This window comes from Leopardus geoffroyi, chromosome B3, assembly GCF_018350155.1.
Source record: "Leopardus geoffroyi isolate Oge1 chromosome B3, O.geoffroyi_Oge1_pat1.0, whole genome shotgun sequence".
NCBI lineage: Eukaryota > Metazoa > Chordata > Mammalia > Carnivora > Felidae > Leopardus > Leopardus geoffroyi.
The window spans coordinates 60,132,834-60,145,816 of NC_059337.1; the positions used below are offsets into that span (position 1 = coordinate 60,132,834).

At 39.1% G+C, this 12,983-nt stretch overlaps 1 protein-coding gene and 1 long non-coding RNA gene across 3 annotated transcripts in view; one reads left to right on the forward strand and one right to left on the reverse strand.

Annotated features, from left to right (window-relative positions):
* The window catches only part of ADAL (adenosine deaminase like), a 25,594-nt gene continuing 12,611 nt past the window's right edge, over positions 1-12,983 (reverse strand). For both annotated transcript variants that reach the window (XM_045447986.1, XM_045447985.1), the window contains exons 6-11: positions 9,935-10,016; positions 7,662-7,788; positions 6,500-6,580; positions 4,480-4,618; positions 1,881-1,981; positions 1-1,081 (exon numbers count right to left, since the gene is read on the reverse strand). In XM_045447986.1, the coding sequence (XP_045303942.1) occupies positions 887-1,081; positions 1,881-1,981; positions 4,480-4,618; positions 6,500-6,580; positions 7,662-7,788; positions 9,935-10,016 (725 nt within the window). In that variant the 3' untranslated portion in view covers positions 1-886. The remainder of the gene's footprint in view (positions 1,082-1,880; positions 1,982-4,479; positions 4,619-6,499; positions 6,581-7,661; positions 7,789-9,934; positions 10,017-12,983) is intronic.
* The window catches only part of LOC123581898, an 18,460-nt gene continuing 15,371 nt past the window's right edge, over positions 9,895-12,983 (forward strand). Inside the window, exon 1 of the long non-coding RNA XR_006704075.1 lies at positions 9,895-9,906. This is a non-coding gene — a long non-coding RNA (uncharacterized LOC123581898). The remainder of the gene's footprint in view (positions 9,907-12,983) is intronic.

Here is a 12,983-nt window from a genome sequence, read left to right on the forward strand (position 1 = left end):
TCAAAGTTTTCACATATATTCTCTGATATCACAGTGCTTAAATAATAACAGATGTTAATATGGAAATATTTTCATTAGGACCTTAAATTTCTCCTACACCCACCGTGGGGCTCTTTCAGAAACAAAATTCTGGAACAACTGGAAGTCAGATTACAGGCTGGATTGAAGCCCAAAGTACCTTACAGTTCAAGAAATATCTGGCTGGCATAGCTCCATTATGGTCAAAATAAGAGAAGGGTAAGGTAGGAACATTTTAAAGAACCACCACCTTGATTCCATGGGAATTAATCATTAGAAGGGCAAAGTCAGATCTCAGAAGCTAGCTTTATCTGTCACTAGGGTCATTCAAAGTAGATTAACCCTGACTACTGGATATTCACAAAAATCCATGGTATGTAGTATAGCCTGGGGTTTCGGGGAATACTTAAATGAAGGGAGTCTGATTAAAATAAGCACAACAAAATACAGAGAGCTGTTGCCACAAGCTACAAGGCTTAAAGGTTTTGGTGGCAATCTGTTTTCCCCTCTCCTCATCTTACTTAGATTAGTAACTCCAAAATTCTTCCTGATGAGAAATTTCTTTGATTTTCCTTAAGTTTTATGATCACTAATGGAAAGGAACTGGTGGAATGGGGAGTTTAGTTAGCAGCCACTTTCAAGTCCCTTCCAGTAAGCAGCTTAGAGGTAAGCTGTGTAAGACCTCAGAGTCTGCAGTCAGTTTAAGACATGTTTACTGAGCACCAACCACAAATATGGTGCTGGTGATGGAACCTATGGTAACTGGCTGCTGTGCTTCAAAGGGAGCAGTGGACGGTTTACTAAGTGGGATATGGCAGGAAGATCCTGGTTGCAGCACATAGTCAAAAGTAGTTTATCTCGCTGCAGCTTAAAAATGTAACACTCTGGGTTTCAGATGATTCCACTTCCTCCTCAGTTCAGACCTGGTGCTGTCAGAAGCAAAGATGTAGTTGATGGATTCATAAGACAGATCCCACACTTGAGACTGGGTCAAATTAAATGTTTCAGCAGCCAGCTGGTACTCTTGAGAAAGGTGTGTTGCAAAAACACCCTTATCATCGGTCTGCCAAAAAACAAAACAAAACAAAACCAAGAAGTTTTAAAATGAACAAGAAAATAATTTTTGAAAAAACTTTTGTTTACACTCTATTTTCCTAATATTTACCATGCTTCTTTTAAGAGCCTAAATAGGCCTATAAATGTGTTCATGCATGTCTATAATGAAATAGGCTTATTTGTCCTTTTTAAAATAAAAACTAGGGGCGCCTGGGTGGCGCAGTCGGTTAAGCGTCCGACTTCAGCCAGGTCACGATCTCGCGGTCCGTGAGTTCGAGCCCCGTGTCGGGCTCTGGGCTGATGGCTCAGAGCCTGGAGCCTGTTTCCGATTCTGTGTCTCCCTCTCTCTCTGCCCCTCCCCCGTTCATGCTCTGACTCTCTCTGTCCCAAAAATAAATAAATAAACGTTGAAAAAAAAAAATTAAAAAAAACAAAAAACAAAAAACTAAAAACACCAGAGTAGTGGCTCTCAACCATGGCTGCATATTTAAAAATCACCTAGGAAGCTTTTAAAATGTATCTGTGTACAGGACTCACCCCAGATCAAATAAAACAGAATCTCAAGGGATGGTATTGGGCATCAGTATTTTTTTATGTTCCCTTGGGTACTATCCAGGGCCCTTTCCCATAGAGCCAAACCTGAGTTCCCTTGGCCCTCTGCAGCCCCTCCTGCCCTGATCCCCTCTTACTCTTCTACTTGGGTGCTACCCTCAGGCATGCAAGGCATTCAGCTAGGGGTGAATGTCTGACCTAATGCACCGCTGGAACTAAAATGGAGCAAAGTACTTCAAACAAAATAACCTTACACAGATCACAGAAGGATGGGCAATGCTGTACCAGAATCCAAAATGATGCTGGTCATAAGACGGAACCGTCTGACTTTTGATGTTTGAGGTCAAACAGAGTTCTAGATGAAAGGAGAAAAAAGTCTCTTATTAAAAGCAGATTAGTAGTATACTTTCCAAAGTATGCTAATTTTCAGTAGTTCATGAGTTTACAAAATTGACCTTATGTGTGAAAACTCGTAGTTCAAACAGTGTAGTTGTGTGTAAATATATGCTGCAACTTATGGCAGCAACTGTAGCAGGCAGGGAACTCCTACCCCTCCACAGCCATGTGGAAATGGAGTAGAAAGAGGAAAGTAAAAGGCAGTCAGTCACCTTGGAGAAAGCAGGGAAGTAGAATGAAGGAACTGTTCTTCTTTTTTTTTTTTTTTAAGTTTATTTATTTATTTTGAGAGAGAGAGAGAGAGAGAGAGAGAGTGCAACCAGGGGACAGGTAGAGAGAGGGGGACTAAGAGAAAGAATCCCAAGAAGGCTCTACGCTGTCAGCACAGAGCCAGATGTGGGGCTCAAACTCACAAACTGTGAGCTCATGACCTGACCTGAAATCTTTGACACAACTGACTGAGCCACTCAGGCGCCCCTGATGAAGGAATTTTTGAAGGGTTGCTGCACTTCTTCCTCATCTTACAGTAGAGGCTAAGACAAAATGGTAGCACTGCTTGAGGGCTATAGCATTAAAAAAGCCAAGAGCAGAAATGAACTTCAAGAAAATCCCTAAGCTTCTTTATTCAGACAACTGTCTATTCACTGTCGGCTGCAAGTAAGTCCATCTTAAGAATGACACCTAGAGGTGCCTGGGTGGCTCTGTGGGTTGAGCGCCGACTTTGGCTCAGGTCATGATCTCACGCTTTGTGGGTTCAAGCCCCAAATCGGGTTCTGTGCTATCAGCTCAGAGCCTGGAGGCTGCCTCAGATTCTGTGTCTCCCTATCTCTCTGCATCCCTGCTTGTGCTCTCTCTCTAAAATAAACAAACATTAAAAAAAAAAAAAAATGACTTCTATTATTAGCAAATTCCTGCCTTGACACACTGTACCCAGCTACCCCAGCCAGAGCAGAAATACTTCACTGACTTGACTGATGGTGATTGCTGAGTAGGGTAAGGCAGCCTCCCACTCAGTCCAAGGGATAGCCACTTGCTCCCTCACTCTGCTGGGTGCAGAGCTGGGCCACCACACTAAGATCACTATGCAAGTGGTTTCCATTTTCTCTACTTTTATGGATGTTTAAAAATGTCCTTATGGGGCGCCTGGGTGGCTCAGTTGATTAAGGGTCTGAGTTCAGCTCAGGTCATGATCTTACGGTTCATGGGTTCAAGCCCTGCTCTGGTCTCTGTGCTGACAGCTCTAAGCCTAGAGTCTGTTTCGGATTCTGTGTCTCCTCTCTCTGCCCCTCCCCTGCTCACGCTCTGTCTCTCTCTTGCTCTCTCAAAATAAATAAAGATTAAAAAAAATTTTTTAATGTCCTTAGTAAAAAAAAAAACAAAACTTATTAATTACTGAAAACTCTATCAGTAATTAAAAAACACACACCCACACGTTTTTGCCAATTGATCAATTTGCAAATTTAGCAAGTTGATAAGTTAGTAAAATAGTTTTCAGCCAACTGCTTTTTTCCCTCTAGAGAAAAGGCCTTTCCTGGCCATCCAATTGAAAGTGGTTATCTCATCACTATTATATCATACTGTTTAACTTTCTTCAAAGAACTTAACACTGACATTTTCTTGTGTAACTGTTTACTGCCTCTCTTACCTATGCTAGAATATAAGTTCCTTGAGAAAGAAATCTTGCCTGTATTGTTTACTGCTCTCTTCCCAGCAATTTGAACAGTGACTAGAAAAGAGTAGGCACTTCATAAATACTTGTTGTTAAATAAAAGCAACTCTAGGGATACAGATGTAGACAAACAAGTATGTAATAGTCAACACACATATAAAAATAGGACTTGGAATCATCCATAATTCTTAATTTTTATTTATTTTTTATTTTTTTTAATGTTTATTTATTTTTCAGACAGAAAGAGACAGAGCATGAATGGGGGAGGGTCAGAGAGAGAGGGAGACACAGAATCTGAAGCAGGCTCCAGGCTCTGAGCTATCAGCACAGAGCCTGACGCGGGGCTTGAACTCACAGACCATGAGATCATGACCTGAGCTGAAGTCGGATGCATAACTGACTGAGCCACCCAGGCACCCCTTTAATTCTTAATTTTTAAATAAATGTCACATATTTTCATAACACATATTAATTTGGTTAAAGTCATTTAAAAATACTAGATGACCCTTATTCCTTCAATATAATACTGAGTTTCCGGAACTAGGGAATGTAGCAGTGAACAAGACGAAGGCCCTGCTTTCATGGAGCTTATATTCTAATGGAAGGTAGTAAAACTTTCTGTTATTTAAATGAGGCTCAGGAAGCACATGCACCATGCAACTTTTTATTTCTAAATGACACTTACATATTTAGAACAGTACTCCTCTACATTTGGGTTGCATGCAACCTGGTGGCTGGCGACAAAGGCACACAGTGTTGTCTGGAGGACTTAAAGCCCCAAGCCTTACCCAGTGGTATCTGGTGTTGCCTCACAAAATCTACCAGTTCCAGCGATCCTCCCTCAGAGGAGTTGAGAAATGTCCCATGCCCAATTCTGTCAGGAAGTAGATCCAGAAGTAATTGTGTTTCTTTTTTTTGGTTTGGAATCTCAAAAAAGAGAGAGAGAGAGAGAGAGAGAGAGAGAGAATGAATAACCTTTCCAGTGGTTCTCCAAAGTACTTTTTTTTCTACAGCCAGCTACTCTGTCCCTCAAAGAAGATAATGCTGACACTCTGGAAAGCTGAACTACTTATACCTTCCCAGCGATCTTCTTTGCCTTTATCTTTCATTTCCCAATATTCTTCTAGATTCACTTCAATGACAATAATATGGTTAACAGCAAAGGTAATAATAACAACAAACACAGCCCTGCTCTGCGCCTTTTCACATAAATTCTCCTTTAAACCTCACAAGAATCTTACAAAGTATTAAGATGAAGAAATTAAAGTTCAGAGAAAGTAATAGGATCAATGTGGGAGCAGAACTGAAACGGGAAAGCGGACCCTCCATTTTTTATTTTTTTCCTTCTACATTATACTTCTCTATACTTGGATTTTCTGCAGATACACCTAACTTTTGCAGTCAAAACATAAAGCTTGTTGTTTTGTTTTTTGTCTTGGTCTAAGGTCATGGAGCTCTGACTTCAGGGCTCAGATGTGCATGTTTTATTTTGACAAAGCTAGACATTCCCCAACTACCATGAAAAGGTCTAGCTGTGCTCTTTATCTGCTGGATAGCCTAAAATACAAATGACCATAACATGTTGAAATGTTTTATTTTTTTATTAAAAAAATTTTTTTTGAAATGAAATGTTTTATGGATCAAACAAGAAAAGCAATAGAGACTAAGGTAAAGAGAAGGTTCTGATGCAGTTGCCCAAAACCAGAGATAACCAGTCACAGTAAAACATGCTGGCTGTTCCATTATACTGACCTATAGCTAAAAATCAGACATCAGTTAGGTCAGCTAGAGGCTAACGTATGAGTGAGAGAGGTTTTTGATTAGACTGTGGAAACACAGATCCTAGATTTTAAGTTCTTCCACTAGATTACTGACTCTTTGCTTGTAGAAATGAAAAACATCAGTATTGACAAGAAGCTCTAATTTTTGCCTCAAATCATGATGCTATTCAACCTTTATATATTACTGCATCTAATACAATAAACTTGTGAGATAAGTAGCTTAAGTATAATTTCCTGCACTCAAGACAATAAACCCCAAACTCATCAAGTTGTATACAATAATTATGTACAGCTTTTGTATGCAGAAAGAAAGAAAGAAAGAAAGAAAGAAAGAAAGAAAGAAAGAAAAGGAAGGAAGGAAGGAAGGAAGGAAGGAAGGAAGGAAGGAAGGAAGGAAGGAAGGAAAAAAAATTGGTAGAAGTGCTGAGGTACAAAGTAAATCCATCTGTAAAATGGGGGATAGTGTAGTAGACACCCTTCTTTGCCTCACAGGGATGTGCTTACGAAAGTGACTGTTCTCCCACCATTATCTGTGCATTGTCTGTCATTGTGCTCATGTTGCCAAGGAGCTGAGGCCCAATGAAGGGCACCTGATCTTCTGATAAGCCTTATAAAATAATGATGAGTTACTTCCTTTCTTACTAGTGTATGTCATACATTCAGATCCCTTATCCTACAAAGACAAGTGAGATGAACTGGTGCTTTTCTCAGTGTCAGCTGGCCAATGACAAGCCTGATGATGAAAATTTATGCATTTTCTCTAGTAAGATGTCATTAAGCTGCTTTAATAACACAGCTCTAGTGCAAGTCAACAGCCACCCCCAGGAACCACAAAGACATAAAAACAGTAACATGAGGGACTAAAGAAAGTCATGCCTTTACCATTATAATTTACATTTTAAAACATTTCTACGTTCCTCCTCTAAAAAAATGTTTTTCCAAGGCAGGTTTACTTTTAGCCATTTACAAATGATTATTATTTTCATTGTAATCTACCTTCTCAGACTAATTTTACAATATTATTTACCTCTGAAAGATGCAATGCCAACTTCAGACCTGCTTTTTTAGCTTCTAAAAGAGGTTCCAAGAAGTCTTTTGCTTGTCCTACCTTGAAGATAAAAGTTAAAACAAAGATTCATTAACATTTTAGGCAAACTAAAGAAATGGGTACTCTGTCTCAGTAAACAAAGGAATAAAAATAATGGCAAGAAAAAATGGCAGATTCATTTGAAAATTTCATTTATAAAGCACCTATAATGTGCTAGACACCTTAGGGAATACAAAGCTGGCAAAGACACAATCCCTGCCCTCAAGAATGTTAAGTCTCGTGAACCCAAGGTCAGTCAGCCAAGCTAGGTATGGAGGTCACCAAATTTTATTTCTGAAAGGAAATCTAGATATCTAGCACTAAGGAGGAGAACTCACCTGATTCAGAAACCTGGATGATTAGAGCAAAGAAAGCTTCTACCAAATAGATGAATGAAACAAGAGCAGAATAATCCAGGTTTAGACAAAGCCATAAGAACCAGTTTCCTGGGACTCCCTAAATTCAATGGTTTTAGTTACAGGCAATTCTGCCACCACAGGGGACATTTGGCAATATTTAGAAACATTTCTGGTTGTCACAACTAGGAAGGTGCTTTTGGTATCTAGTGGATAGAGAGACCAGGGATGCTACTAAACACCCTGCAATACACAGACATCCTCCCAGGACAAAGAATTATTTGGCCCAGAATGTCAATAGTGCCACAGGTTAGACACTGTTCTTGAATCTGACATTCAAGAAGCTGTAGGCCAGCCTCTCTCAACTGGGGGTTCTATGAGATAATTAAGCCCTAGTCATAATGAAGTATTAATTAAGCATTAAACATGCATTGTATGTAATAAATTAACTTCTCTCCTATGCATATAGAAAGATACTGGGTAGCATCTTTAGAAGAATGGAGAAAATAATCATATTGCCATGCTAATCATTTTCTTTTTTCTGTTTTAGAGGCCTAATTCTTTCCCAGAGTCCTCGTTGAGAACAATTGCTACAGACATTATGGTCATCCAGGGCAGAATAGGTCTTCATCCACACTGAGAGTCTGCTGGACCTCTGGAAAATGCAGGATGCTCCAAGCTAATCCTTACCCCACAAACTGATTCTACCTTCCAGAAATAAAATGTATTTAGGAAAAGTAGCTTACAGTAGGGTCTCCACTGAGGTCAAGGCCAAGAACTGTATCCTCAGTAGAGAGCCAGAACTCTTCAGCAAGTTTAACAGTCTCCTTGGCCACTGAAGGGCCACCTCTTCTGTCGATTGCTATCAAATACCTTTAATATAAGAAAAAAAGTTGAAAATAAATATGGTACACATAAAAAAGACAACTCTGAGTATAGCCAGGGAGGTATAGCAGGCTACATGTTAAAGTTAGTTACTAGGAAAGGTATAGCCTGACTGACAGGACAGCTTACTTTGCCAGAAGGCAAGAGACATAAATTCCTAAATAGCACCAAACACCTAGTTAGTATTCATATTTCTAAATGTCTCATGTTTTTGTTGTTGCTGTTGTTCATGTATTTGTTTTTTAGTTTTTTTGATTCAGAATTCAACAAAAGTCCAAGTATTATGTTGGTCAATGTATCCCAAGACTCTTTTAATCTAGAGGCACTCCCTTCACGCCCCACCTTACCCCTTCTCCATACCCCCCACACCACCTCTTTTTTTGAATTTATTTGTTGAAGAAACCAGGTGCTTTGTCCTATAAAGCTTCCCACAATATGTATTTTGATGAATGAATTCCTGTGTTGCTAACCTGTTCTCCTGTCTCTTATATTTCCTATAAATTGAAAATTAAATCTAGTCTACAGGCTTGATCAGATTCAATTTTTTGGCAAGAGTATTTCATAGGTGGTGGCATGTTCCTTCATCAGGAGGCTTAGATCCATTATTTCATTAAGTGTTACAAAAATAGTAATATTCTAATTCTAACACATATTCAAAAGCTGATACAAATGCATTCTTCGTATGTTAGCTGGCATCTAACACCCAAAGAACCCCTGTTAATATTGCATAATTTTCCTCCAGCATTTATTGATTTATCAATTTTTTACACACATACAAAAATAAATTCCTCCAGCATTTATTTATTTACAAAATTTGGGTCAACTATATATAAAATGCAGTCCTTTTTTTTTTAACTTAACGATTTCTCCTGCCATTAAATAATGTTAGAAAACAACATAAATCATATGAACATAACAAAATATAACTGTCTTCTGATTGCTGAATGTTTAAGGATTTTTCCCACTTTTTGTTATAAATAACACTATAATAAAGAATCTTACATATAAATCAATTTATTTCCTTAGGAAAACATCTCTAGAAGTGGGATACTGGATCAGAGGGAAAGATTTTTATACATCTGAATACATATTGCTCTTTAAAGAAGTTTTATTTATTACATATGCTCACTAGCAGTGTGTAAGTTCACAATTGGTTATTACCCTTTTGGGGGAGGGCCTACTGAAATGGCATTGTAATATTTCTTTTTAAAACTGTCTGATTAGTGAAATTAAACAGTTCCCTATACATTTACTGGCCATTTGTAAGTCTTCTTTTCTGAATTCTCTTGTCTTTTACCCGCTTTTTTTTTTGGAGGGGAGGGGATGGTGTTAGCCTAGTTAAGGTTAATTTGGAGAGATTTTGTAGCCAGAAACTATACAGGTAGCTTTCTTCCTTCAAGGATTTATTGAGCCCTGATTATGTTACCTCTGTTCTAAGTACTGGAGGGGTAGTGGAGAATCAAAAGAAAAGATTCCTAGCTTCATGAATTTACACTCTAGTGGGTATATATGTACAAATAAAATAAGACAGTGCTTGCTTCAGCAGCACATATACAAATAAAACAAGATAATTTCTGATCCTGTTAAGAAGAATGGCAGAAAGGAAATAAATGGGGTTACTAGAGGATTTGGGGGGCACTTTAGATAATGTGGTCAAGGAAGACCCCTCTGAGCAAGTGACAACCAAAAGGAGAAGTGAATAATGAAAAGCCAGCCATGCAAGGATATGGCAGAAGTGTGTTCTAGTACAAAGGTGTTGAGGTGGGATAGTCTTGGCCTATCTGAGGAACAGACAGCAAACCAGCATGTAATAACCAGTGGTCCTGATAAGGCTGTTGAAGAGAGGCAACCGGATCACATGGGACCTTATTGGCCACAATAAGAATTCTGATTTTAGTGGAGGCAATAGGAAGCCATACTTCTCTAGAGCAACAGTACTCAGAATTTTACTGCCACATGAATAAATTAGAGTTGCATTCTCAACTTTGAGCAATAGAGTTCTTGACTCTTTTTTTCTAAGGTAAAATCAGTTACCGTTTGATATATAAAAATCTGTTACGCTCATGATCAAAATAACAACATTTTCACATTCTAGTTTTTAAAACAGTGATCACTAAGGTACAGTGCTGCTTACCTAACATCAATGTCTATGTTTTCTTGTTTGGACTGTTTAATACCCTCAAGTACAGATTCCACATAAGTCTTTTTAGTCATTCCTGGAGAGGACATAAAGAATATATTTGTAAAGAGATCATCAACTATTTCATCCTTCAACATTAGCATCCCTCTAAGAATAATTACATTTTTACTTTATGTTGTGACAGGGTATGATTAAAGATGAGTTAAAACATGGCCCTTACAGGTACTTTTTTTTGTAAATACTAATTATGCTTCTTAAATGTTTATTTATTTATTTATTTATTTATTTATTTATTTTTATTTTATTTTATTTTTTTTTTTTAGCGTTTATTTATTTTTGAGACAGAGAGAGACAAAGCATGAACGGGGGAGGGTCAGAGAGAGAGAGACACAGAATCTGAAACAGGCTCCAGGCTCTGAGCTGTCAGCACAGAGCCCGACACGGGACTCAAACTCACGGACCGCGAGATCATGACCTGGGCCAAAGTCGGCCGCTTAACCGACTGAGCCACCCAGGCGCCCCGATGTTCGTTTATTTTGAGAGAGAGAGAGAGCCAGAGTAGGGGAGGGGGAAAGAGAGAGGGAAACAGAGAATCCCAAGCAGCCTCTGCACTGCCAGTGTAGAGCCTGATGCAGGGCTCAAACCCACACACCGTGAGATCATGACCTGAGCGGAAACCAGGAGTTGGATGCTTAACTGACTGAGCCGCCCAGCCGACGACCCTTAATAAAAATTTTTTAAATGAAGTACTAAAAAAACTGAAATGAAAAAAAAAAAAAGACATACAAAATAAAGCTCTTTAAAAATTTTCTTAGAATAAAAATAAATAAATGCTAAAATAAAATAAATAAAAATTTTCTTAGATTCAACAGACATAAAACTACTCTCACAGAGGCACTTGGCTGGCTTAGTGGGTAGAGCATGAGACTCTTGATCTGAGGGTCATGAGTTCAAGCCCCATGTTGGGCATGGAGCTACTTAAAAAAAATTTAAACAGGGGCACCTGGGTGGCTCAGTCGGTTAAGCATCCACCTCTTGGTTTCAGCTCAGGTCATGATCTCACAGTTTCATGGGTGTGAGTCCAGCATCAAGCTCAGCACTGTTGGTGTGGAGCCTGCTTGGGGTTCTCTCTCTCTCTGCCCCTCCCCTACTTTCTCTCTCTCTTAAAAATTAAAAAAAAAATTTTTTTTTAAATAAACAAACAACTACTCTCACAAATTGCTATGAAAATTTGAAGTGTTGTTCTACAAACACAAGAACAAGCCCTTTCTAAAGGCCTGTCCTTAAAATAACAAAACCATTTTTCTCTATTAGCAGAATGTTTTCCTGCTGGTCCAGAAAAAAATCCCCTCTTGGGCTCTCACCTCAATCCTGGTCAGGCTCGATGTTTCCAGTCTAGGCACTAGAGCAGTTCTTCCAGTTTTGGGTGCAAAAGCCCTCCTCTTCTGAGGGGCTCTGAAAGAACACTCTCCAGAACAACTTCCTCTAAAATACTCTCATACCCCAATCATAAAATACTTATTTTTGATGAAAAATCTCTAATAAATTTTTTTTAATCTTTTTTTTAACGTTTATTTTTGAGACAGAGAGAGACACAGCATGAATGGGGGAGGGGCAGAGAGAGAGGGAAACACAGAATCGGAAGCAGGCTCCAGGCTCTGAGCCATCAGCCCAGAGCCCAGAGCCCGACGCGGGGCTCGAACTCGAGGACCGAGAGATCATGACCTGAGCTGAAGTCGGACACTTAACCGACTGAGCCACCCAGGCGCCCCACTAATAAATTTTTTTAAGTTTATTTATTGTTGAGAGGGGCAGAGAGAGAGGGACAGAGAGAGTCCCAAGTAGGCTCCATGTTGTCAGTGTAGAGCCCACTGCAGGGCTCAATGAGGGGCTCGTTCTTACGACCCTGAGATCTGAGATCATGGCCTGGGGAAATACTGAGTCAGACGCCCAACTAACTGAGCCACACAGACACCCCGGAAAATCTCTAATAAAGCACAGAAAATTATAAAGAAAAAAAGTAAGAGTTAACCTGTAATCCCACCACTCAGAGATAACCACTGTCTTTGTTTTTCTAAGTATACATACATGTTTTTTTTTAATAGATGAGATGCTACTAGGTATATGTGTATCCAGTTCAGTTGTTTAACACTATTCTGAGCTTAGCCCCAAGTCTTTAAAGTATCCTTGCAAATATTTTTAATGGTTGTCTAATATTCCATTAACCCTTATTTACCCATTCCCCACTATTGTATTTTAGGCTAACATCCCGTTTTGAATCTCCGTTCAAAGAGCAAACTAGCTCTAATAAGTGGCAGGTTTCTTCTCTCCTTCCCTTCCACTATCCTCACCAGCATAACTTGGAACTGATCCTGCAATTTAAAAATGCAAGGTAAGAATTTTCTGCTTGTCGCACCTCAATATTTACATTATGTAGTTTTAAAATGTTTACCCTCTGAGTGATCGGGCTACACATGTCAGTGCACAAGATGACCTGACAGGGCCTTTTCAGGTCACACACAACATATTATGAGGGACCCAATGACACTACATAATATCTCTCAATGTTGTCCTTATGAAAAGAGGGTCCCAGGGAATTCAGACCACACCACATTCAGATCCACTCATCTCCACGAAAAGAGGTTTTACCACCTTATTGCTGCTGGCTCCTGGCCTATCAGTGTCCGAGAAGTGACTGAAAAATCTTCATTTCTGGGACCGTCATAAAACATGAGTCTGCATCGACTCAAGTGGCACTGTCTCAAGTGCCCTTGATGCAAGGACTGAGAATTAGCCTCTCTTTAAAACAATGTAACTATAAGGAGCAAGTATCCTTTTCTCAGAGTGAGAAAAACAAATAAGAACAAACAAATTTTTTGCAGGTTTTCTTATTTCCCTTAAACAGATAATCCCTGATCTGATTTTAACTTAATACCTCACTCATTAATAATGTACATCATAAGATTTGGACTGTTAACTCCTTAACAGTGTAAAAGTAAATGCTTCATATTCCCAAACTTACAAACACTTGAATCATCAAAGC